The 25,133-nt window shown below is 42.1% G+C and overlaps 1 protein-coding gene across 2 annotated transcripts in view; it reads right to left on the bottom strand.

The window, feature by feature from the left end:
* FEZ1 (fasciculation and elongation protein zeta 1) overlaps positions 1-25,133 on the bottom strand; it is a 50,379-nt gene that overhangs the window by 7,024 nt on the left and 18,222 nt on the right. For both annotated transcript variants that reach the window (XM_017523774.2, XM_037736383.1), the window contains exons 4-7: positions 10,078-10,164; positions 7,092-7,260; positions 2,456-2,727; positions 678-758 (exon numbers count right to left, since the gene is read on the bottom strand). In XM_017523774.2, coding sequence (XP_017379263.1) covers positions 678-758; positions 2,456-2,727; positions 7,092-7,260; positions 10,078-10,164 — 609 coding nt within the window. The remainder of the gene's footprint in view (positions 1-677; positions 759-2,455; positions 2,728-7,091; positions 7,261-10,077; positions 10,165-25,133) is intronic.

Below are 25,133 nucleotides of genomic sequence, written 5' to 3'. Positions count from 1 at the left end.
GAATTCAGCTACAAATATGTTTAAAACATATATACTTTCATGCGCACTTATTCCATCATCTCAGACTTGTCTGTTCACATGACAGCCATGTCTATTAGATTATACACTCCATGAAGGCAGGGATCAGGACTCTTCACCTTTGCACCTGAGGGCCTAACAACAGAGCTTAGCACATAACAGGCACTTGATAAAAGTTGTGAATGCTGTCTTAATAACCGGAAATGCAAGCTGCTTCACAGCGAAATTACGGAGCCAACAAAAAGCTGCAGCATGGGTAACAACCAGAGCTGGCTGCTGCAGAGGCTGTCTTAGTGGGAATGGTTCGGCTGGTGATCCAGTCTGCTGGGAAGCTAATTAAACTCTAGGACAGGATCTATCATCAAATGGGCTCCCTTTTAATACATTTCATCTTTAAAACAACTTAATTCATAGACCTACAAGCAGTGTTGAGTTGTAAGTCTTGTCTATGTCCTGGAACGCCAGAGCTCAAAACAAAGATGCACCTTTTAAAAAGATATTATCTGTTCCTCCTTAAGAGGAGAAGAGAGTGTTAGGATCCCTACCCTCTTAAATAAAGGCTGGGATAATTCTGGTGAGTGGCTGTCCCCTTGCGTTGTTGGGGAGGCCGAGCTGCAGGAGTCTAGGAAGAAAGCTGGGAGCAGGGAGACTGCTCATACCTGTTTGTCAGTTCCTGAGGAGCCAAAGGTCTGGCGGATGCCACTCTGCAGAATGTTGGAGATGCCTTCCATGCTGAAGCGCTGAGGGGAAGAGAGACACTCAAGAAGGGCAAATGCTTCCCGCTCCATCATCACCAGACCCAGGGACCGCTCAGCTACCAGGCTGTCCCAGACAACACCCCAGAGTTCTGTGACTAGACAGTAAGTGTAAGATGTTGGCATACAGAGACAGGCTAGAATTGAAGCCTGAACTTTGCAAGAAGAAATAGAATCTCAAAAACTCTTATTTTAGTAAGTCCCTCAGGGCTACCCTCTGTATCCCCCAGTTTTCCTCCTTTTATCCTCTATCATGCAAATAGAAAACTAAAGCAGTTCAGTCAAACTCAGATGAACCACGATGCAAAGATCTTAGAGGAAAATAAAATGTTCAGCTATCAGGAAAGGCTGTCTTAAAGCAACTGTCCTGATCTGGGAAGTTTTTTTCAAAATGTACATGTGGTGGCCTAATGCCATAGGTCTATGAGAGAACCTAGGGAAAGGCATTTTGAAAAAGCTCCTTAGAGAATTGCCTGAACCCGGGAGGCGGAGGTTGCGGTGAGCCAAGATCACGCCATTGCACTCCAGCCTGGGTAACAAGAGCGAAACTCCGTCTCAAAAAAAAAAAAGAAAGAAAAAAAGAAAAAGCTCCTTAGATAATTCTACTGAGCTCCCCTGATTAAGAACCACAGGTGGCTGGGCGCGGTGGCTCACACCTGTAATCCCAGTGCTTTGGGAGGCCAAGGTGGGTGGATCACAAGGTCAGAAGTTTGAGACCAGCCTGACCAACATGATGAAACCCGTTCTCTACTAAAAATACAAAAATTAGCTGGGCATGGTGGTAGGCGCCTGGAATCCCAGCTACTCAGGAGGCTGAGGCAGGAGAATTGCTTGAACCTGGGAAGTGGAGGTTGCAGTGAGCCGAGATAGTGCCACTGCACTCCAGCCTGAACAACAGAGCAAGATTCCACCTCAAAAAAAAAAAAAAGAAAAAAAAAAAGAACCATGGGTTTGGAGCTGCGACCAGGTGTGGTGGCTCATGCCTTTAATCCCAACACTTTAGGAGCCCAAGATGGGCAAATCAGCTGAGGTCAGGAGTTCAAGACCAGCCTGGCCAACATGGTGAAACCCCAAATCTACTAAAAATACAAAAATTCTCTGGGTGTGGTAGCATGAACCTGTAGTCCCAGCTACTATGGAGGCTGAAACAAGAGAATTGATTGAACCCAGGAGGTGGAGGTTGCAGTGAGCTGAGGTTGCGCCATTGCATTCCAGCCTTGGCAAAAAAGCGAGACTCTGTCTCAAGAAAAAAAAAACAATAAGGTGTCTGATCATTTTCAATCACTGAAACACCCTAGCACACCCTAAAGAGACCAGTCAGAACTAGAACCTGGGACATGAGGAGGGATTTGGATCCAGAGTCCTGAGGCCCATCTCAGGACTCCCAACACAAAATGCCCTCAGCCCACTGCCTCTAAGTTCTTGCCTACAGAAAACACATGCCAAATTCAATTATTTCCCAATGTTTGCACACTGACTCCCCGGGTTACATGTGAGCCCTTTGGAGGAGTGGAGGAGACAGGTGATATCGTCCCCCTTTCTAACCCCCTGTTTGTCACAGTGCGCTGCTCACCACCGCTGCTCAGTAAACGTGGTTGAGTCCCCTGCAGGGTTGGTAGGGCACTGAAACAGACAGGGCTCGAGCTTGGAGGCACCCAGGCTTCCGCTTGTTGTTCACATACCTTGAGAGGCATCTGGTTTCCCTTCTCCATCCGGCTGCTCTGCAGGCTCAGCCCTTTCTCTTTCCGTCTCTTTTTCATCAGTTCTCGTTGCTCCTTCTGCTTGTTCTGAACCTCAATGAGCACCGTGATAAAGGAGTTCTTCACTTCCTTCTCAAACTCCAGCTCGTCCCGACGAGCCAGCTGCTGCACCAGCTCCTCCGAGAAGTCTCGGATGGCACCCTCCACCTGGTCCAGCAGCTCAGTTAGCTCAGACCCAGACATGTGCCTCAGACCTGCAGGGGCAGACCGACCCGCAGATAACACCTGCATCCACACCAGAGCACGCTGGAGAGGCTCCTGGGGCCACCACCACTCGAGATGGGACTGCCCTGCAGAGGAGACCCCTTCCAACTCCTCAAAGGTCCAAGAAAGACCTTCACAATTTAGGGGCATGCCGGGATGGGAGGGGCCTGTGTACTGACTGCAGAAGAGAACACCTCTCTCAGAAAACAAAGGAGGAAGAAGAAAGGGCCCACAAGGAAGTTGGTGGATTCTGTCCACCAAAAAAGGGATGGACAGACAGAATGTTTGTTCCTTCTGTTTTCCATCTGTCTCCATAAGATTCCTTGTGTGAAATGGGTCAAGAAATGAGGATGCAAAAGTGATGGGAGGGAGGTTTTCGTCATCCATCTGAAGGGCAATAGAGACATGGTGCTTATTCCCAAGAACTGATCAAGATACAGCTTATGGCACACACACAAAAAAGGCCAACCATCTGAGCCCTTCTTTACATCTCTGGTCACAGCGCAAGTATTCAAAAATATGTGAAACCTGGAAGATTGGCAGCATGCCTGAAAAAATAAAGCCTTGCTGGTCAGCATGCAGCAGTCAGCTACTTTCAGAGAAAAGAAAAGGGAACCTGAGATCGTGGGAAACAGATAACTTTAACTTTTAAAAGTCCCCTAAGACTTCTTCATTTAAAATAGATTTGGGTATTTTATTCCAAATTTTTCTGTTTACATATTATACATTTTCATAGTTGAGATTATACTTGTATACAGGTCTAAACTATGCTTTAAAACTTTATACACTTTAGGCTGGGCACGGTGGCTCACGCCTGTAATCCCAGCACTTTCAGAGGCTAAGGTAGGCGGATCACCTGAGGTCAGGATTTGAAACAAGCCTGACCAGCATGGTAAAACCCTGTCTCTACTAAAAATACAAAATTAGCCATGCGTGGTGATGCATGCCTATAATTCCAGCAATTCGGGACGCTGAGGCAGGAGAATCGCTTGAACCTGGGAGGCAGAGGTTGCAGTGAACCAAGATAGCACCATTGCACTCTAGCCTAGGCAACAGGAGAGAAACTGTCTTAAAATAAAATAAAATAAAATAAAACGTTATACATTTTAAGCATTTTCTGATTAAAAATTCTTTTAAACATTAAGAAAAAAATTTAGGCCAGCTGCAGTGGCTCACACCTGTAATCCCAGCACAGAGGCGGGTGGATCTCTTGAGGCCAGGAGTTCGAGACAGCCTGGCCAACATGATGACACTCTATCTCTACTTAAAAAAAAAACAGTAATAATCAATATTGAAAAATACAATACATTTGGGGAACAGCTTTTAAAATGTGTCTCCATCTAATGGTATCTTTTTGCAGGGGGGAAGGAAAAATTGATTTATTTATTTTTTATTTTTGTGGGTGCATAGTGGGTGGATGTGTTTATGGGCACACGAGATGTTTTGATACAGACATGCAATGCATAATAATCACATCATGGAGAATGAGGTATCCACTCCCTCAGGCATGTATCCTTTGTGTTACAAACAATCCCGTTATACTCTTTTAGTTATTTTTAAATGTACAATGTCTAATAGTATCCTTCCCTTTCACCTCAGAATCCATTTTCCTCTTCCTCTTTGTTTCTGCTTCGCCTGGTATTTGCTGACTTGGTTGGCAAATATTCTTATTCTGCTCTTTGGAGCTGTCCTCTCCCCCTTCTGTTTTTTTGCCATTTCACTCTGCATTTCAGCTGTTTTCACAGGTCTTTTGCTGAACACGTCTATGTTTGGGACCTTTGTGCGGCTGAGAAAGGCCTGACAGAAGCAGTCGGGAATGCAGAGAGGCAGCCAAGTCCAGTTCAGCACTGAGCAAAGTCTGCGGCCACCTCCTGCCTGCCGCTGCTATTCAGAGCCAAAGTCTCACTCGCGGGACGAAGGACTTCAGATTTTTTTGACCACTTCTAGTCCGTAGTTGACTTTTGAACCCTGACCAACCCCCGCTTCTCTCTCCATTGTTTTTAAGTTCCCACCTCCCACGGGTGGATCTACTCCGGGGATGGGGCCTCTCCTGCAGCGCCTGCATCAATACCTACGGGCTGATGAATTTTTTTGCATTTGCTGTTATACTTTTTCATTTCATGCTTTATCCAGCCCTTTCTTGTGCACAATCATAATTACTATAAACCTGTGTCAGATAGTTAATATGATACACGGATTAAGAGGATGGCCCCTGGAGTTAACCTACCTGGCTTCAAATGTTGGCTTCACCCCTTATGACTTGAGCATGGTCTAAGGGCAAATACAAATTTTAAATGTAAGGCTTGATTCTTCTTGTTGAAAATAAGGGAAGAGACTTTTCCCCTCCCCCACCTCCCTTTTCTTTCAGAATTTCTTCTACCTGTCCTTTTCAATCTCTCAAAGATTTAGATTAAATCTTTAAAATAAAGGTATGTTACATTTATTTTAAATTATTGTCATGGTTAAATAAGCCTCTTGCCCTTCTTATAATTCAGGAGGGTTTCTTCAGAGGCCTGTGGGTCACTGCTTTGAAATATAAGCATCAGGCTGGGCTCAGTAGCTCACACTTATAATCCCAGCACTTTGGGAGGTCGAGGCAGGAGAATCACCAGGTCAAGAGTTCGAGACCAGCCTGGCCAACATGGTGAAACCCCATCTTTACTAAGAATACAAAAATTAGCTGGGCATAGTGGTGCATGCCTGTAATCCCAGCTACTCGGGAGGCTGAGACAGGAGAATTTCTTGAAACCAGGAGGCAAAGGTTGCAGTCAACTAGTCAACTGAGATGGCACCCCACTGCACTCCAGCCTGAGCAACAGAACAAGACTCTGTCTCAAAAAAAAAAAAAAAAAAAAAAAAAAAAAAAAAAAAAAAAAAAAAAAAACAGAAAAAAGAAAAAAAAAGAAAAGAAAGAAAGAAATATAATCATCAAAGAAGATAATGCCCAATCTTTCACTGTTCTGAGCAGAGGAGCCTAACTCCCTTCTGACTCCAAATTGCAAAACCTACTCAATGTAATGAGTTCCATTTATCCATTTAGCTACACAAGAGTGAGACTGCTTTCTGTCTTTGTAGTCTCTTTAGAGAGTTGTCTGTGATGCGGCTCCCATCTGGTTTAATGCTCATTCAATAATAAGACAGTTTTCTAGGCCCTGCATGGTGGTTCACGCCTGTAATCCCAGCGCTTCGGGAGGCAGAGGCGGGTGGATCATCTGAGGTCAGGAGTTTGAGACCAATGTGGCCAACATAGAGAAACCCTGTCTCTATTAAAAATACCAAAAATTAGCTGGGAGTGTTGCCATGTGCCTGTATTCCCAGCTACTCAGGAGGCTGAGGCAGGAGAATCGCATGAACCCAGGAGGCAGAGGCTGCAGTGAGCCAAGATCAAGCCACTGCACTCCAGCCTGGGCAACAGAACAAGACTCTGTCTCTAAAAAATAAAAATAAATAAAAATAGTAATAAAACAGTTTTTTTTTCCTCATCTATCTTTGTGGAGAGGTTTTCTGGACAGCAAGGAGATCTCATTTCTAATATTTCCCTAACAGTGACCTTGAACAAGCCACGTATCCTCTGAAAGACTCAGTTAGCTTGATCTTAATGGGGTTAGTGTGAAGATGAAATGAGATTAGCTATAGAAAGCCTTAGAATAAGGCCAGATGCAGTAGCTCACACTTGTAATCCCAGCAATTTGGGAGGCTAAGGCAGGGAGATCATTTGAGGCCAGGAGTTCAAGACCAGCCTGGCCAACATGGTGAAACCTCGTCTCTACTAAAAATACAAAAATTAGCAGGGCATGGTGCCATGTGCCTGTAGTCCAAGCTATTCAGGAGTCAGGCTTGAGAATCACTTCTCAACCTGGGAGGTGGAGGTTGCAGTGAGCCAAGACCATGCCACTACACTCCAGCCTTGGCAACAGAAAGAGACTGTCTTAAAGAAAAAAAAAAAAAAAAAAAAAAAAACAGTCTTAGAATAAGGTCTGGCACATAGAAAGCACTTTAAAAATATGAGCTGTTATTATTACCTTTTTTTTCATTGATTTTATGGTAGCATCATTCATTGCTTTTACATAGTAGTTCAGATTTCTTCTACTTATTCTGCCTTAGTCTTGTTCTTTGGTTAGTTTTAACATTTAAATTTTGCTTGACTACCTTATTTTTTTCTCAAAAATGCAAACTTCTCCAAGTAGAAAGATAAGATGCCAAGTAAGAAAGGTAATGCTGACTGCCTAGATATGCAAGGCTCTGCTCTGGGGCAGTGATCAGGGTTCTATTAGCCATGTAGAAGCACACAGCCCAGAGCCTGGCCCAGAGCGGGTGCTTCCTCGTCCGCCAGCCCAGCGCCCAGGGCCCTCACCTTCATAGGACCAGTTGTTGTTGAAGGTCTGTGTCAAGGCCTGCATCTCCTGCAGGAGGACCGAGTCTGCCTGGGAGGAGGTTTCTCCCCCATCCTCTTCTTCCAGAACCTCTTCTTCTTCCTCAGGGTCTGGGGAGTTCTGCATCATTTCCTCAATCTCCTCAATTACCTGACAAAGGTACACAAGAGAGTGCTAACTCTGTTCTCTGCTAGAGGGGCATTCTGGCTTGAATTTTGATCAGTTAAGGATATTTCTAATTAGCTATTTGAAAATTTCTAAAGCAATATTGCTTTTAAATAAATACTGAATAATAGAAATAGTTCTAACTAAAGACTTGCTTATACCCTTTCTTTAATGTAAAGCACTCTTTAATGTAAAACCTCTTCCAAGAGCTCCATTTAGATAAATGATTGATTGGAAATAAACTACTCTTTCAGGAAGCAAGGCAGAGCTGCCTGGAAGGGAACATTTACTTCAATTTGCTGAGCTCTTTATTTCTAAGTGGGAAAATATTTTATTCACCCAACTTTAACACAAAACCCAGTCCATTAATTGTCCTAATACATATGACTGGAAAAAACAGCATGCTCCCAGAACAACACAAAATGGGGAGGAAAACAGCTATTTCTCCAGAATTCACCTAGACAGGAACCAAAGCTGCCCAGCATCAAGTGAAAATAGAGATAATAAAATAATAGAAGGATAGGTGGAGTCTAGAAAGCAGCAAATAGATAAGAACCCCAGCTCTAATCTAGACCATAGACAGGAGCCAGCTCCCAAAAGTGGAGGGAAAATTAGATATCTGCCAAAAGGAATAAAAGTGAATTACTAGCTGGGCATGGTGGCTCATGCCTATAATCCCACCACTTTAGGAGGCCAAGGCAAGTGGATCACTTGAGCTCAGGAGTTCAAGACCAACCTGAGCAACATGGCGAGAACCCTGCTGGGCTCAGTCAAAAACTGGCCAGTCATGGTGATGTGTGTCTGTAGTCCCAGCTAGCTGGGAGGCTGAGGTAGGAGGATGGCTTAAGCCCAGGAGGCGGAGGTTGCAGTGAGCTGAGATTGGGCCACTGGACTCCAGCCTGAGCAACAGAGCCAGATCCTGTCTAAAAAAAAAAAAAAAAAAAAAAAGGTGAATTACTTTGTACATTAGTTATTTATAAATAAAGAAGATTGCTGCTGAAAGCAGGTCTTTAGATGAGTTTGATCACAACCTTAACCTTTGTCTGTCCTGTGTAGATGGACTAAATCCCCAAGGCTGGCACTGTAGTCTTTGAGGTGGGTTTTTACACAATGGGCTGGACCAAAGGTAAGGGGCTTCAGGGTCTCCTTCTTTAGAATAATTCCTGTTCTTATTCCTAAACCTTTTCATCTCTACTCACAAACTTAGGAGATACCCGGTCTTTGATTACTGGAAGTCATTTTACAGAATACAACCAAATGACACAAACCCCCGTGAGGATCTTATGGCTGAATTTCCCTTTCTCTAAGAGTAGTTATAATTGAGTTCACATCATTGAATTGTAGTTCCTTCTACCATTCATAAGAATAGCTATTAGCCCCTATTTTTTACAATCTGGTTCTCTTTAGTCTCCTAATCATCACCTGTTTCAACTCCCACCTTTTTTTTTAATCACAGATAGGAAAAAGCATTTCTGCTGCTAAAAAAGCACTTTCTGGCACTGAAGGCTCCCAGTGGAGCTTTGCAGAATGACTTTGTGGAAACTCATGTAGCGTTTAGTGCAAAATAAGCACCCATAAAGATTTGTTGACTAAAACGCTGAATAAGGAATCCAGAAACAGAACGTTATCCTCCCCAAGTAATAAATTATTAAAGCTATGATGATCTCAATTGAATGCGAAACACTCTATCTTTTTTCACAAAGTCAAAGTGGCTCTAAGACTCCTTTTCAAAGGCTCAAAATTTTGAGTGTTCTACGAAATGTAAGAAAATATTCATCACACAAAAGCCTCATCTGTTGCTTCTCTTTTTGGAAAAACAGGTATTTGGGACCCTTGTTTACACATCTTGACTCCAAGTTCAACGAATTACAATAAGAAGGTTTAGCAGTAATCAAAGCTACTAAACACTATGTCCATCTCTGGCTACTATCAGAGACTGACCCCAACAATCCTGAGTGTCAAGAATGATGTTCATGTTCACTGCAGGTGGGTAACCTGAGGCAGAAAGAGAAATGAAATCCCTTATCAAAAATACTCTGAGTTAGTTGGACAGGCACCATGGTTCGTGCCTATAATCCCACCATTTGGGAGGCCAAAGCAGGTGGAACACTTGAGTTCAGGAGTTTGAGGCCAGCCTGGGCAGCATGGTGAAACTTCATTTCTACTAAAAATACAAAAAATTAGCTGGGCACGGTGGTGCATGCCTGTAGTCCCAGCTACGTAGGGGCCTGAGGTAGGAGGAGCTTGAGCCAGGAAGGTTGAGGCTGCAGTGAGCCATGATTGTACCACTGCCCTCCAGCCTGGCCAACAAGAGCAAAACTCTGTCTTAAAAAAAAAAAAAAAGCCAGGCATGGTGGCTCACACCTGTAATCCCGGCACTTTGGGAGGCTGAGGCAGACGGATCACTTGAGATTAGGAGTTCAAGACCAGCCTGGCCAACATGGTGAAACCACATCTCTACCAAAAAATTTTATTTTAAATTAGCCCGGCATGGTGGTGTGTGCCTGTAGTTTCAGCTACTTAGGAGGCTGAGGTATGAGAATCACTTGAAACCAGGAGGCGAAGGTCACGGTGAGCCAAGATCATGCCACTGCACTCCAGCTTGTGCAACAGAGCAAGACTCTGTCTCAAAAAACATATATAAAGAAAAAAAGAAAAATATATACTGTGAGTCATCAGCACAGGCAACACATGACCACATATCTTTCTTCTGCCTTAAATGGGTGTGGCAAGTATATTCTCCAAAACTTTTTCTCCATCAAAAGAATAAAAGCTTCCAATAACCTGGAGAGATACTCATACCTGATCTGCTGTGAGCAGAGGCTCCTCGTTGATACCAGAATCATTTTCACTCTTCTCATTGAACTCTTCCTCTTCTTTCTCATGGATCTGGAGAGGGAGAGGAGGAGGGGAGATGGAATTCTGGATGATGATCAGCAGAAGTGGGATTGCCTCAAGTCTCGAGAATGGATGATACTGACGGGGCGGCCACTCCAGCCAGCTGCTGTCTAAACAGTAGAGCTGAAGAGGTGTCCAGAGTTTCCTCCAATTCCAAACATATCCCTGCCCCATCACTGAATCCAGCATGCCAGGAATCCAGCATGCAGCACTGAATCCAGCTTGGTAGGAAAAGATAACAGGGGAGTGGCCAGCACCATTCTGACCCAAAGGGAAGAGCACCATTCTTTAACCCACAGACAGGTCATCCTGGGGTGAACAAAGGCACCTTCTTCTCCAGGTAAGTGACACTGCAACCTACTGCAGCAAAGGTGTCCCGATTTTGTTAAAGAGTTCCAACCTGGGGGTTTGTTTCCAGATTTTGTCTTACTAGGCTTTTTAAGAAATAGGTTGTTCTAGTTCAAATAATGATGACTTCCAGAATTTGATGAAATGTCATCCTGTTACTGGAATCCAGGCATGATGTCATAGCTGATGGTAGATGTAAGAAGTCTACATGGGACATGACACTGAATAAACTGACCACATGAACTAAACAACAACAAAAATATGAAAGAGATTATTTCATTTGCCCTGTGTCTCTATAATTCCATAATCCCCAGTAAGATTCTGAAAGTTCATAACCATCAAGATTCTAGATGTTTAAATCTAACAAGATAATCAAAACATATCTGGCTTAACTGACCATATCCCAAACTGTCATAGCCTGGCATTTACAGTCCAGTCCCACACAAAAATTGATCACTAAACACTTCACAAGCTGTATGTCTAGAAGTCTGATTTGAACATCATCCAAGGGGGAGGCAGGAGGTGTCTCTAGGAAATCTCTCTGCTGAGTCGCCTCTCATCCAGGAATGAATCCTCCTTTAGCTGGCACACTGATTGGCTCTTCCCTGGGGCTTGTATTCTGCCTCTACTAATGGGAGACAGCCCAGCTCCCATCCAAGTAATCATAACAGAGGTAGTCTATCCTCAGAAACTCCTCCCATCTTCTGTGAGCTCTGCCTTGGCAGACATCCCTAACAGAGCACATCACCTTCTATCTCCATTTGCTTAAAACCAGGACTATGCCACTAAAAAAAAATAAAATAAAATAAGCAAATATATCTTAAATGCCATCTGCACTCAACCTGGATACGGGGCAGGACACGAAGGTAATGGAATCATCTGAGGGACCTGTATGCCAGATGGTGACATCTATTTCTGCTGTCAAACCCATATGCTCCTGTCTCTGCCAAGTCCCCACCTGCGGTAGCCTCGTGGCTTCCACTGCTCCTCACCATGCAGAACAAAACTCCTGGAGCTACACTTTGTTCACAACTACGCTCATGTGGAAGAACTTTCTTCAGTCTTGCGGTAGAAGCTAGCCCAAAATTAGGAGAATGAAGATACATTTTTACCTCCAGACAAAAAGTAAGGGAGAAAAAGGAAGAAATTTATCAATATGTACCCAGCCCAAGTTACTGTGAGCCCAAGTTAGGCTCATCTGGGAAACAGGGTTATTTTTTATAAGCATCCAACAGCAACTGTTAGTCTATAACCAGAATTTGGCAGGGGGTAGGGAGTGGTGAGCACTAAGTCTATAAAAAACGGAATGTTTACATTTTCTCAAATGTGGCTGATTTTCCCTGACTGTTAATATTGCTTCTTTCAACTATGCCATCTCCTCCCTCCCCGAGGTCCTCACTCCTTGGGGAGTTCCAGGAAGAAGGCAGGGAGGACACTTCTAGGGATAGATCCTTCTGGCTGCTCAGATGCTAACAAGCCTGGGCTGTAGCTCGAATGATGGACTAGTAGAGCTTCTCTCCCCTCCCCTTCTCAGGCACAAAGCCTCCAGGTCTGAACTGTCAGGCTCGGGAAAACAGAGATGGGAAAATCAATTACAAGCTTCTGAAAGGTACTGTGAGTTCCCACTATTATGGGAAGCATACTCATCCCTTATTTTCTTATTTCTCAGAAGTCTGCCACTAAAAAATAAAATAAAAGGAGAGGCATATGCAAAATACTGCCAAGAAAACCCTGGCTGCTTCCTTCTATGTGCGGATTATCCCCTCTTCCTCGGGCTTCCTCACTTCCATCATGCCCCCAGCCTCTTCTCCTCCCTCTCCAGTGTTTGATTCTGATCCTCTTGTCCTTCACACCTTCCCTAGGCCTGGTTCCCACATTTTCTGTCCATCCTGCCAGACTTTGCTCCAACAACATCCATCACTTCTCCATAAGCCCGAGCCTCTTTACAGGCACTGTTTACAGACTCCTCCCTCCTGTCCTTGACCAGAACAGTATCTTGTGCAGAGGGTGGACAGCTAGCTGGAGGGAGAAAGAAAGGTTTTGAAAAATGACAGCTCTTATGCATATGAATACTCTTAATCCTAGCATAAGACATAGATATAGAATGTGGTAGAGAGTTCCTTTAGTCCCTTGAGTGGCAGTGGGGAAGCTCCATGTCAAAAACAACTTCAGGCCAGGTCGTTTGGGGCTGAGTTTCTTTGTCAGATAAAACTGCTAGTTGTTACTAGGTGTGGTGGTTCACGCCTATAATCCCAGCACTTTGGGAGGCCGAGATTAGAGGATCGTTTGAGTCCAGGAGTTCAGGATCAACCTGGACAACATGGCGAGACTCCATCTCTACAAAAAATAGAAAAATTAGCCAGGCATGTTGGCACACCTGTAGTCCCAACTACTCAGGAGGCTGAGGTGGGAGGATCAAGTGAGCCATGGAGATGAAGGCTGCGGTGAGCCGTGATTGTGCCACTGCCCTCCAGCCTGGCCAGTGAAGTGAGATCCTGCCTAAAGAAACAAAAATAAAAAAACTTGGTAACTGTTTAGATACTAATGAACTATGCTCTTCCAAGAAAAGTCATTCTTCCAAATGACTTCTCAGAATTGAGAAGAGTGGGGTCCAGAAACGGGTCTGGCCATACCATTCAGCAAGCTGTTTCTTCCTCCTACTTTTGGTAAGGCTGCATCTCTAGGACTATAACATGAAAGCTTAAAACCTGAAAAGAAATGCAGGGAACCTTCCCTGAGGCCTGTAACATTGCTAAATCTTGCTGCACAATCAGGTATTCAGAATGTTGATTAAAATTACGTGGAGTTCTTGATTCTAATAATGACTATGAACCAGTGTATTTTATTAAAGTGTTTCAAATGACCCCATTCATAGAAAAGGTAATTTTTACAGCATGTTTAGCCCTTTGCATAACATTTTACTCCCCTTATCATCACTGTTTGACATGAGTGGTTGCCCCCCGACAAAAATTAAGAGAACAAAGACTCATTTTTACCTTCAGAAAAAAAGTAGAAAAAATAAATTCATCACAACTATGTCTCCTTTTTTTTAGGCACAGAGTCTCACTCTGTCACACAAGCTGGAGTGCAGTGGCACAATCACGGCTCACTGTAGCCTCCAACTCCTTGGCTCGAGTGATCCTCCTGCCTCAGCCTCCCAAGTAGCTGGGACTACAGGCAGGCACCACCACAACCTGGCTACATTTTTTTTGTTTGTTTGCTTTTAACTTTTTTAGAGATGGGGGTCTCACTGTGTTGCCCAGACTGGTCTCAAACTCCTGGCCTCAAGCAATTCTGCCGCCTCAGCCTCCCAAGTGCAACTACAGGTGTGCGCCACTATGCCTGGTAACTATGTCCCTTTTATGCTTGTGAATAATCAGGACACATCCACATGAATTAAGTCAATGGCTGTGCATTCCCACAGGGATATGCACCAGGGCATGCAGCCAACACATGTTTGTTGAAAGAATTAATGAACAATTGAAAAAGAGAGGACTGTGAGCTATCACCTTCTAGATTCAGTCCACCTCCACAGGTAACTTAGCTATTCAGTCACCTGGAAAAGAAGAAGACATGACTGGGTACAGTGGCTCGTGCCTGTAATTCCAACACTTTGGGAGACCAAGGTGGGAGGTCACTTGAGACCAGCCTGGGCAACATAGTGAAACTCTGTCTCTACAAAAAATGAACAAAATTAGCCAGGCATGGTGGTGCACACCTGTGGTCCCAGCTATGCAGGAGACTGACGTGGGAGGATCGTTTGAGCCAAGGAGGTGGAGGCTGCAGTGAGCCATGACTGTGCCTCTGTACTCTAGCCTGGGTGACATAGTGAGACCCTGTCTCAAAAATATGAAAGACATAATTCACTGTCCTGGACTTTGAATTTCCTCTTATCCAGACAACCACTGTCTGCTATTAAATAAAGGCTATAAGGTAGAAGAAGACTGTGTTTTATATCACAGGACCAGAATAGACTGATTAACTGAAAGGCCCAATAAAAGTGGTAAAAATAATAATTTTTAATGTGAAAAAAATAAGACTCATACACACATATTAACTCAAGCAAATTATTTTGACCTAAAACTGTAACTGTACATTTGTTTATTCACCAAGTTCCTAGTGCAGGACCAAGCTTACAATGGGACTCCGAGTAGAGTTCCACAGTCTCTCTTTGCGTCATCCACATTACAGCATTTTTTTTTGAGACAGAGTCTCACAATGTCACCCAGGCTGGAGTGCAGCTACATGATCAAAGCCCACTGCAGCCTCCACTTCCTGTGCTCAGGCAATTCTGCTACCTCAGCCTCCCAAGGTACACACCACCACTCACGGGAAACTTTTTCATTTTTTTGTGAAGAGTGACTCTCAGTACTCCCTCTTTACCTTTACCCGGGCTGGCTTCTAACTCTTAGGCTCAAGTAATCTTCCTCCTTCAGTCTCCCAAAGTGCTGTGATCACAGGAGTGAGCCACCACGCCCAGCCCGTAACATAATTTTAAAAATGATCTCCTGTTTCCATTTCTTTACAGTAGACGGTGGGCACACAGGAGATTGGGCACACATTTATCAGCCCTTCCTCCTCAAACCCTACTAAAATAAGAGTCAAGGGATCAAGAAAGAATATCCCAAAAGGGACAAAGTGAACGGGAGAAAAGACAACAGCAAGAGAAATGCCGGAGAACAGACGCTGGCCCCGCAGGCTTGGCAGGGTTAAACTTGGTGAGGGGAGGCTGCCCAAGGTAAAGGGGGTCACACTGCAGTCACTGAATAGCTTAGGAATTGCAGACCCTGAGGGGCAGCATGGTGGGGCTACATAAAGGAGGATTTTCCGGGATTCTTCATCAAGAATAGTGAGACCCAAGGGCCTTCTTCCTTCCCAGGTAGAAAGGCAACTGCCATCTTCTCAGTGTCAAAAGGACTGGAGACTTCACTCTGAGCAGGTTGAACTGGAGGCTCTGGACTCAGAGCACCAGGCCACCTGAAGTGAGGGTGAGGATTCTTACCAAAAACAGAGAGAGGACGCAAGACCCTACAGACCGACTCACCAGAGAGACCCCCGGCCTCCTTCCCTGATTAGGCTCCAAGGACACTGGCAGCTGGTCATTCTGCCCATCAAGCCATTGGAGGACACCTCTCTGCATATACTCCAAGTCTACAAATACATGTCAACTGTCGAGATCTCCAAACAAGACACACAGGTCCTTACTGAGCACATGATTCAGCAGGAAACAAGCCTTCTAGGACCTCACTTTTTTTTCTTTTTTTTTTTTTTAAGAGTTTCACTCTGTCACCTAGGCTGAAGGGCAGTGGGTAGATCTCAGCTTACTGCAACCTCCGCCTCCTGGGCTCTAGCAATCCTCCTACCTCAGTCTCCTAAATAGTTGGGACTACAGTCACATGCCACCATGCCCAGCTAATTTTTGTATTTTTTGTAGAGATGGGAAACTTGCCATGTTTCCTAGACTGGTCTCGAGCTCCTGAGCTCAAGCAATCCACCTGCCTCAGCCTCCTAAAGTGTTGATATTACAGGCATGAGCCACTACCAGCCACTTTTTTTTTAATTAATATTTTTATAGAGGGAGCTTGCTCTGTCCCCCAGGCTGGTGTGCAATGGTGTAATCATAGCTCATTGCAGCCTCAAACTCCTAAGCTCAAGCAGTTCTCTAGCCTCAGCCTCTCATGTAGCTGGGACTACAGGTGCATGCCACCAAGCCCAGTTAATGTTTTCTTTTACTTTTTGTAGACATGGAGTCTCACTATGTTGGCCAGTCTGGTCTTGAAAATCCTGAGTGCGAGCAAGCCTTCTGCCTCAGCCTCCCAAGTAGTTGGGACTACAAGTGCACTCTACCATTCCTGGCTACTTTTTGCATTTTTTTTTCTTTGGTAGAGTTGTAGAGATGGAGCTGGTCTCAAACTCCTGGGCTCAAGGGATCCTCCTGCCTTGTCCTCCCAAAGTGCTGGGATTATAGGTGAGCCGCCTGGCCATTGTACCTCACTTTTAAATATGAAAAGATGCTCAAGAATTGCCAGACATTTAAGAATAATCCCCAACATGAAAGATCAAAATATATAGAGGAAGGAAATCAAAAGCAACAATGAAAGCAGAAGAAACCTCTTCTAAGAAACTGTTATTCCTGCCTTCAGAAGGATAACAGAACACCTTGCTTCCTCAAAATGTGTCTTATTTATCAGAATTAATTTAAAACCTACAGAGATATACACTTACTAAGACCAGAAAAAAGAAAAAAAACACAAATTTTGTAAAAACTGGAAAGGGCTCTTAGAAATTAAAGGTATGATAGAAAATCTAGACTTTTCCATAGAGCTTAAGGCTGAGAAAGTCCCCTGGAGAGTGAAACAAAATAAGCAGATAGCACATGGGAAGGGGAAATTATTCAGAAAATCAGCTTCAGAAGTCCAGTACTTGAATGAAACAAATTCTAGAAGACAAAAACAGAAGAAATGGCCCCTTTCAGCCATGACAGAGTGACTGGTATTGTGCTTACCCCTCCTACCATAAACAACTACAAATCTGGACAAAATCTATGAGTCAATTGTTTTCAGGCACTGGACACAGGCAGTGCAAGGCTGTGATCCTTGAAAGAAGGAAAAACATGAAATAAATAAATGAAAGCCAATGGAATCTGTCACCTGTGGCTCTACACCACAAGAAATGCTATAAAAAGTATTTTGGGTTGCAAGAATATGATGGAAAATCAGAATCTTTGGGAAAAAATAAGGAACACCAGAAATGATAACTATGTAGGTAAATATTTTTAAAGTATATTTTTTTCTTCTCTTGATTTTCGTAAAAGACAACTAACTGTCTAAAGCAAAAATAATAACTTGTGTTGTGGAGTAAATAATGTAGACTGAAATAAAATATATGACAATTATAGCACAAAAAATGGAAGGAATAGAACTTACACTGTTCAAGTGTTTTACATTTTGTGTAAAGTGGCACAATATTAATTCTAAATGGACTTTGATAACTTAATGTATAGTGTAATCCCTAAGAAACCACTAAAAAAAAATACCATGAGGTTTAGATAAAAATCCAACAGAGACATAAGATGGAAGGCCAGAGACTATTTGATTAACCCAATAGAAGGCAAAAAAGGTGGAACAGAGGAACAATGAAACAACAAAACCAGATGGGACAATCAGAAATGAAGACAATATACCGCAACACAGACTGTCAATATTATGTCAAGTGTTAATGGACTACACACCATGCAAATAAACTAAACACAATAATCAAGAAGCACAAATTGTCAGACTGAATATAAAAGCAAGATCCAATATATGCTACCTGCAAAAACACTTTAATTAAAAAGACAGAAATAGGCGTAAACTAAAAGGATTCAGATAGACACGCGCGCGCACACACACACACACACAAACACACACCTTGCAAACAGTATGCATAAGAAAGCTTGAGTGGCTACATTTGTATCAGACAAAGTAGATTTAAGACAAGTATTACGGAGAAAGAAGGATATTTCATAAGGGTAAGAGGGTCAATTCATCAGGGAGATGTACTCAATAACAGAGCTTCGAAATATATAAAACAAAAATCAGCAAAACTAAAGAAATAGAAAGAAATGCACAATAATGGTTGGAGATTTTAATAATCCTTTCTCATTAGTTGATAGAATAAACAGACAAAAAGTATCAGTTGGAACACAGAGGATTTCAACAATACTATCAACCAAGTTAACCTAGTTGACAATTATAGTACAACCAACAATTGCAGAATGTGCATCATTTTCAAAGGTACATATTACATTTGCTAAGATGTACCATACAGCAGACCCCATATCAATCTTAACATATTTTAAAAGATTTAAGTCATACAAAGTATGTTCTCTGACAAAATTAAATTAAAAATCAATTTTTTTATAACAAGATAGCTAAAAAACCTCCCAAGCACTTTGAAATTAAGTGGCAAACTTCCAAACAACCTATGAGTTAAAGAAGAAATTGCAAGAAAAAATTAGAAGCTGTTTTTTAATCAAATGATGATGAAAACATACCTGATCAAAATACGTAGAATTGAGCTAAAACAGTGCTTACAGGGAATTTTATAGCTTTAAGATTTTTTTTTTTAAGTTTAAAAAATAATCAAATTTCCCACCATAAGAAGCTAAAAAAGGCCTGGCATGGTGGCTCCTGCCTGTAATCCCAGCACTTTGGGAGGCAAAGACAGTCGAATCACGAGGTCAGGAGTTTGAGACCAGCCTGACCAACATGGTGAAACGCTGTCTCTACTAAAAATACAAAAATTAGCTGGGCATGGTGGCACATGCCTGTAATCCCAGCTACTCGGGAGGCTGGGAAGGAAAATCGCTTGAACCCAAGAGGTGGAGGTTGCAGTGAGCCAAGAAGGCGCCATTGCACTCCGGCCAGGGGAAGAGAGTGAGACTTCAAAAAAAAAAAAAAAAAAAAAAAAAAAAAGAAGAAGATAAAAAAATGAAGGGCAAATTAAACTCCTACTAAGCAGAATGGAGGCAGTAATAAAGCCAAGAGAGGGAATCGATACACAAAAAAATTAACAAACAATAAAGGAAATTAAAGAAATCAAAAGTGGTTCCCTGAAAAGATTAATAAAGGTGATATCCCAGGCACGGTGGCTCACTCCTGTAATCCCAGCACTTTGGGAGGCCAAGGCGGGAGGGTCGCTTGAGGTTGGGAGTTCCAGACCAGCCTGGCCAGCATGGTAAAACTCCGTCTCTACTAAAAACACAAAAATTAGCTGGGCGTGGTGGCAGCAGCCTATAGTCCTAGCTACTCGGGAAGCTGAGGCAGAGGTTGCAGTGAGCCAAGATTGAGCCTGGGCAGCAGAATGAGACTGTCTCAAAAAAAGTAAGGGTGATAATCCCACAGACCAGCTAACAAGAGTGAGAGAAGGATGGAGAGAAAGAGAACACAAATTAACAATGTCAGGAATAAAAAAGGGGACATCACTATAAACCTTACAGACACTTTCAATAATAAAAGAACATTATAAACAAATGGATGGTGAATACATTCAATGATTAGATTAAATAGATGAATTCCTTGAGAAACATAACTTATCAAACCTGATTCAATAAAATTGAATTTGTAATCGAAAATCTTCCACAGAGGCTGCCTGGCCAATGTGGGTGGTAAAATCCCATCTCTACTAAAAATACAAAAATTAGCTGGGTGTGGTGGCTGGTGCCTGTAATCCTAGCTACCTGGGAGGCTGAGGCAGGAGAATTGCTTGAACCTGGGAGATGGAGGTGGCAGTGAGCTGAGATTGTGCCACTGTACTTCAGCCTGGACAACAAGAGCAAGACTCTGTCTCAAAATATAAACAGGAAAAAAAAAAGAAAGACAGAAAGAAAATTTTCCACAGAGAAAACTCCAGGCCCAGATGCTTTAACTAGTATAGTCCATTAAACATTCAAGGAAGAAATAATACCAATGTAATACAAAGTAGAGATAGAGAGGATAATTTCCAACTTATTTTATGACATTAGAACAAAATAAAATTTCAGAAAAAGAACATGATGCAAAAATTTTTAATAAAATATCTGCAAATCAAAGCCCACATTATAGAAAAAAGATAAAATATTGTAACTAAGTGGGTTTTATTTTAAAAATAAAATGCTGGTTTAATACCTGAAAACCAATTAATGAAATGCATCACATTAACATAATAAATTGATCTACATATATAAATTGATCCGTAGATTCTACACAATCACAGTCAAATTTCCAGCAGGGTTTCTTGCAAAAATTCATAGGCTGATTCCAAGATTTATATAGAAATGCAAAGAACCTAAAATAACTAAAACAAATTTGGGGGAAAAAAAAAGAAAGGACACAGTTGGGTAACTTATACTACTTTATTTCAAGACTTGCCATAAAGCTGCAGCAATCAATATAGTGTGGGATTGGCATAAAGATAGACACATTTTAAAATAAATTAGGGATGATAAAAAAAGATGGACACACACACACACATATATATATACCATTGAAACAGAATAAAGATTCGGAAATAGTCGATCCACACATACATGATCAATTGATTTTCAACAAAGTTGCCAAAAGCCAAAACAATTTAATGGGGAAGGGATAAGATTTTCAATGAATGGTACTGGAACAACTGAATAGCCATATGCAGAAAAATGAACCTTGAAGCCCACCACTGTGGAGTGCCTCAGTAGTCCCAGCAATTTGGGAGGCTGAAGCAGGATCCAAGGAGCTCAAGACCAGCCTGGGAAACAGCAAAACTTTATATCAAAAATTTTTTAAAATGAAACTTGACACTATGTACAGAAACTAATCTGAAGGCTGGGCACAGTAGCTGATACCTGTAATCCCAGCACTTTGAGAGGCCAAGGTGGGTGGATCACTTTAGCTCAAAAGTTCGAAGCCAGCCTGGCCACCGTGGTGAAACCCCGTCTCTACTAAAAATACAAAAATTGGCTGGGCAAGGTTGTGGGCACCTGTAATCCCAGGAACTCAGGAAATGGAGACAGAAGAATCGCTTGAACCTGGGAGGTGGAAGCTGCAGTGAGCCAAGACTGAGTCACTGCGCTCCAACCTGGGTGACAAAGCAAGACTCCATTTCAAAGAAAAAAAAAAAAAAGAAAGAAACTAATTTGAGATGGATCAAAGACCTAAATACAAGAGCTAAAATTAGAAAACTTCTAGAAGAAAACTTAAGAAAAAAACCTTAGTGACCTTGAGTTTAACAAAGATTTCTTAAATACAACATAAACACAAAGTATAAAAAGGAAAATATCAATAAATTGCACTTCATCACATTAATTTTTCTTTTCGAGAGGATTCTCACTATGTTGCCCGGTCTGGTCTTTAACTCTGGCTTCAAGGGATCTGCCCACCTCAGCCTCCCAAAGTGCTGGGATTACAGGCATGAGCCACCACACTCAGCCTTCGTCGCATTTAAAAAACATTTGCTCTTCAAAAGACAAAGTTAAGAAAACTAAAAGGCAACCTATAGAGTAGGAGAAAATATTTGTAAAACCTATATTTAACAAAGAATTTTTATCTAGAATTTATAAGAAATTCTTACAACTCAATCCTAAGAATACAAACAATGTACTAAGAAAATGCACAAAAGATCTGAAGAGGCACTTCACCAAAGACGACATACAGGCTAGGCATAATCACGCCGGTAATCCCAGAACTTTGGTAGGCCAAGGCAGGCAGATCATTTGAGCTCAGGAATTTGAGACCAGCCTAGGCAACATGGTGAAACCTCATCTCTACTAAAAATACAAAAATTAGCTGGTAGTGTGCACTTGTGGTCCCAGCTACTTGGGTGGTTGAGGTGGGAAAATTGCTTGAGCCTGGGAGGTGGAGGTTGCAGTGAGCTGAAATCGAGCCACTGCCCTCCAGACTGGGCAACACAGCAAGACCCTGTCTTAAACACACACACACACACACACATTGTAAATAATCACTTGAAAAGATGCTCAATATCCTATGTCACTAGAGAAAAGCAAATTAAAAGTGAAATAAAAATATCAATTTTATTACTACCCACGAAGATGTCTAAATTTTATAGATTGTCCATAACAAGTGTTGGTGAGAATATGGGACAATTACAGCTCTCAAACTAGAAAACAGTTTGGTAGTTCCTTAAAAAGTTAAACATGGGAACTAAATGATGAGAACACATGGACACACAGAAGGGAACAATACACACTGGGCCCTATTGGAGGATGGAGGGTGGGAGGAGGGAGAGGATCAGGAAAAGCAACTAATGGGTACTAGGATTAATACCTGGGTGATGAAATAATCTGTACAACAGACCCCCATGACACAAATTTACCTGTATGACAAACCTGCACATGTATCCCTGAACTTAAAAGTTAAAAAAAACAAGTTGAATGTACACTTACCATATGACTCAGACATTCCACACATAGATTTTTATCCAAAAGAAATGGAAGCATATGTTCACACAAAGACCTACACAAGAATGTTCATAGCAGCTTCATTTGCAATATGCAAAAAGTAGAAAAAAACTGTTCATCTATAAGCAAATGAACAAGCAAATTGTGGTACATCCATACAATAGACTACTAACACACAATGAAAAGAAATGAACTGTTGCTATACTTAAAAACATAGATGAATATCTAATTACACTAAATTTAATAAGCCAGACTCAACAAAGTGTACCTATTGCATGATTCTATTTATGCACAATTCTAGAAAATGGAAACTAATCTACAATGACAGAAAGCAGATAAGTGGTTGCCCAGAGATTGGGCGGTGAGAGAGAGGGATGATGCATATGTTGAATATCTTGATTATGGTGATGGTTTTGCAGATGTATGCAGATGTCAAAATTTACCAAATTGCCCACTTTAATATGTGCAGTTCATTATATGCCAATTATCTTTCCATAAAGATATGAGGGAAAAAAACAAAAATAAAATAAAATGGTAATACATCATGACCAAGTTGTGTGTATCTCAAAAATGCATGGTTGAGTTGACACTTGCAAATTAATTTATGAAATTCATCACATTAACATCATAAAGGAGAAATGCTATATAATCATCTCCACAGAGGCAGTAAACAGAAATAATAAATCCTCAGAAAAATAACAAGAAAGCATGTCACAATTTAAAGTCATGAGCTTCTAGTTTGAAAGGATTCACTGAGTATAACATAATGAATGAAAGAAAAGCCCTCATTCTAAAACACATTATTGTAAAATTTCAAATGAGAAAGGAAAAGGAGAACATCCTCAAAGCTTCCAGAGAGAGCCAAAAAAAAGTCATATAATAAAGGAGCAGGAATCTAAAGGTGGAGAACAGAGTCAGAAAAAAAAAAAAAGACGGAATCAGAACAGATTTGGGATTTCTAAACATGACTTAATGCTAGAAGAGAACAAAGCCTTCAAAATGCTAACTCAAAACTTTTTTGCAACCTAGAATAGCAATCTATCAATGAAACTCTCAATCAGGTACATGTCAGGTGAATAATAATGTTCTTGTATATCCTAAAAACCATTTCCTCTGTACCCATTTCTCAAAAATATGCTGAATGTTCGATTTGTTGTTGTTGTTTCACCAAAACAAGGAACTATATCTACAAAGATCTTTAAAATATGGCAACCAGAGGACAGGAGAGGAAGGCAAGAAGAATCCCCAGCATGAAGGGGAAGGATGCTCTCCAGACAGCAGCTGGGCAGCTCTAGCGAATGACCAGACCAGTTTGTAGCAGAAAGATGGAAAAACTAATTGGGATGTTTTCAAGAAAAAAACATGGAATTGACACATACAGTACCTGATTTATTTAAGCATTGTATTATTTAGACTTTTAATTTTTTTGAAAATTATGATTTTTAACATTTTAAAGACCTTTCTGGTGAGGAGAGACTGTACCTTCAAGATTAGCCAGTTCTGGCTGGGTGTGGTGCTTCACACCTGTAATCCCAGTATTTGGGAGCCCAAGGTGGGTGGCTCACTTGAGGTCAGAAGTTCGAGACCAGCCTGGCCGACGTGCAAAACCCTGATTCTACTAAATACAACAACAACAACAAATTAGCCAGGCGTCGTGGCACATGCCTGTAATCCCAGCTACTTGGGAGGCTAAGGCAGGACAATTGCTTGAACCTGGGAGGTGGAGGTTGCAGTGAGCCAAGATCGTGTACCACAGAGCATGACTCCGTCTCAAAAAAAAAAACTAGCCAATTCTTAGAGATAGCAAAGAGTTCAGCATGCCTTCTATATGCAAACTAACCAAGGCTGAGCCCTGCCCCTTCTACCTGACCTCTACAATTCTAGAAGCAGAGTCCTCCGCCTTAGTCATCCCAGGGTCAGGTACTAGGCACTAAGGATCACCCCTAGTGTTTACAGCTTGCAGAAATGATTCAAACTAGCCAGTCCTAAACTGTTTACACTGTCTTGTCTTTCCTGAGGCACTGGCCTGGCTCCTTCTGTCTCCAGAGGACACTGGAGCCTCCCCATGTGGCCCCACATGGCCCCACTATAAAACTGGAGCTACATGTAAAAAAAAAAAAAAGTTAAAAAAAAATGCAAGCAGTTGCCTCTATGGAGAAGGGAAAGACAAGGCAGGGGTCTACTGTCTACTGTTTTGGGGGGTTGTTTTGTCTTGTACTTACAGTTCATTACTTTCAAAGCATTATTTAACTTTTGAAACTATGTAGGTGTGTTGCTTTTAACAAAAAATGACTCCCTTTGCAATCACAATTCAATAGTTTGTATAATATTTAATTAAATTACTTAGTGCAGTCACAAGGACAGCACAAACAGGTTTGGGAAAAACTGATTCTTAAAAATGGACCACTTGGCAGGGCGCAGTGGCTCACGGCTGTAATCCCAGTACTTCGGGAGGCCAAGGAGGGTGGATCACCTGAGGTCGGGAGTTCAAGACCAGCCTGGGCAACATGGTGAAACCCTGTCTCTACAAAAATACAAAAATTAGCTAGGCATTATGGTAGGTGCCTATAATCCCAGCTACTCAGGGAAGCTGAGGTGGGAGAATTGCTTGAACCAGGGAGGCAGAGGTTGCAGTGAGCTGAGATCACACCATTGCACTCCAGCCTGGGTGACAGAGCAAGAAGCCATCTCAAAA

This window comes from Cebus imitator, unplaced genomic scaffold, assembly GCF_001604975.1.
Source record: "Cebus imitator isolate Cc_AM_T3 unplaced genomic scaffold, Cebus_imitator-1.0 Scaffold0, whole genome shotgun sequence".
In the NCBI taxonomy this organism is placed as follows: Eukaryota; Metazoa; Chordata; class Mammalia; order Primates; family Cebidae; genus Cebus; species Cebus imitator.
Note: the sequence above shows the minus strand (reverse complement) of the source record. Positions and strands in the feature narration are given on the sequence as shown.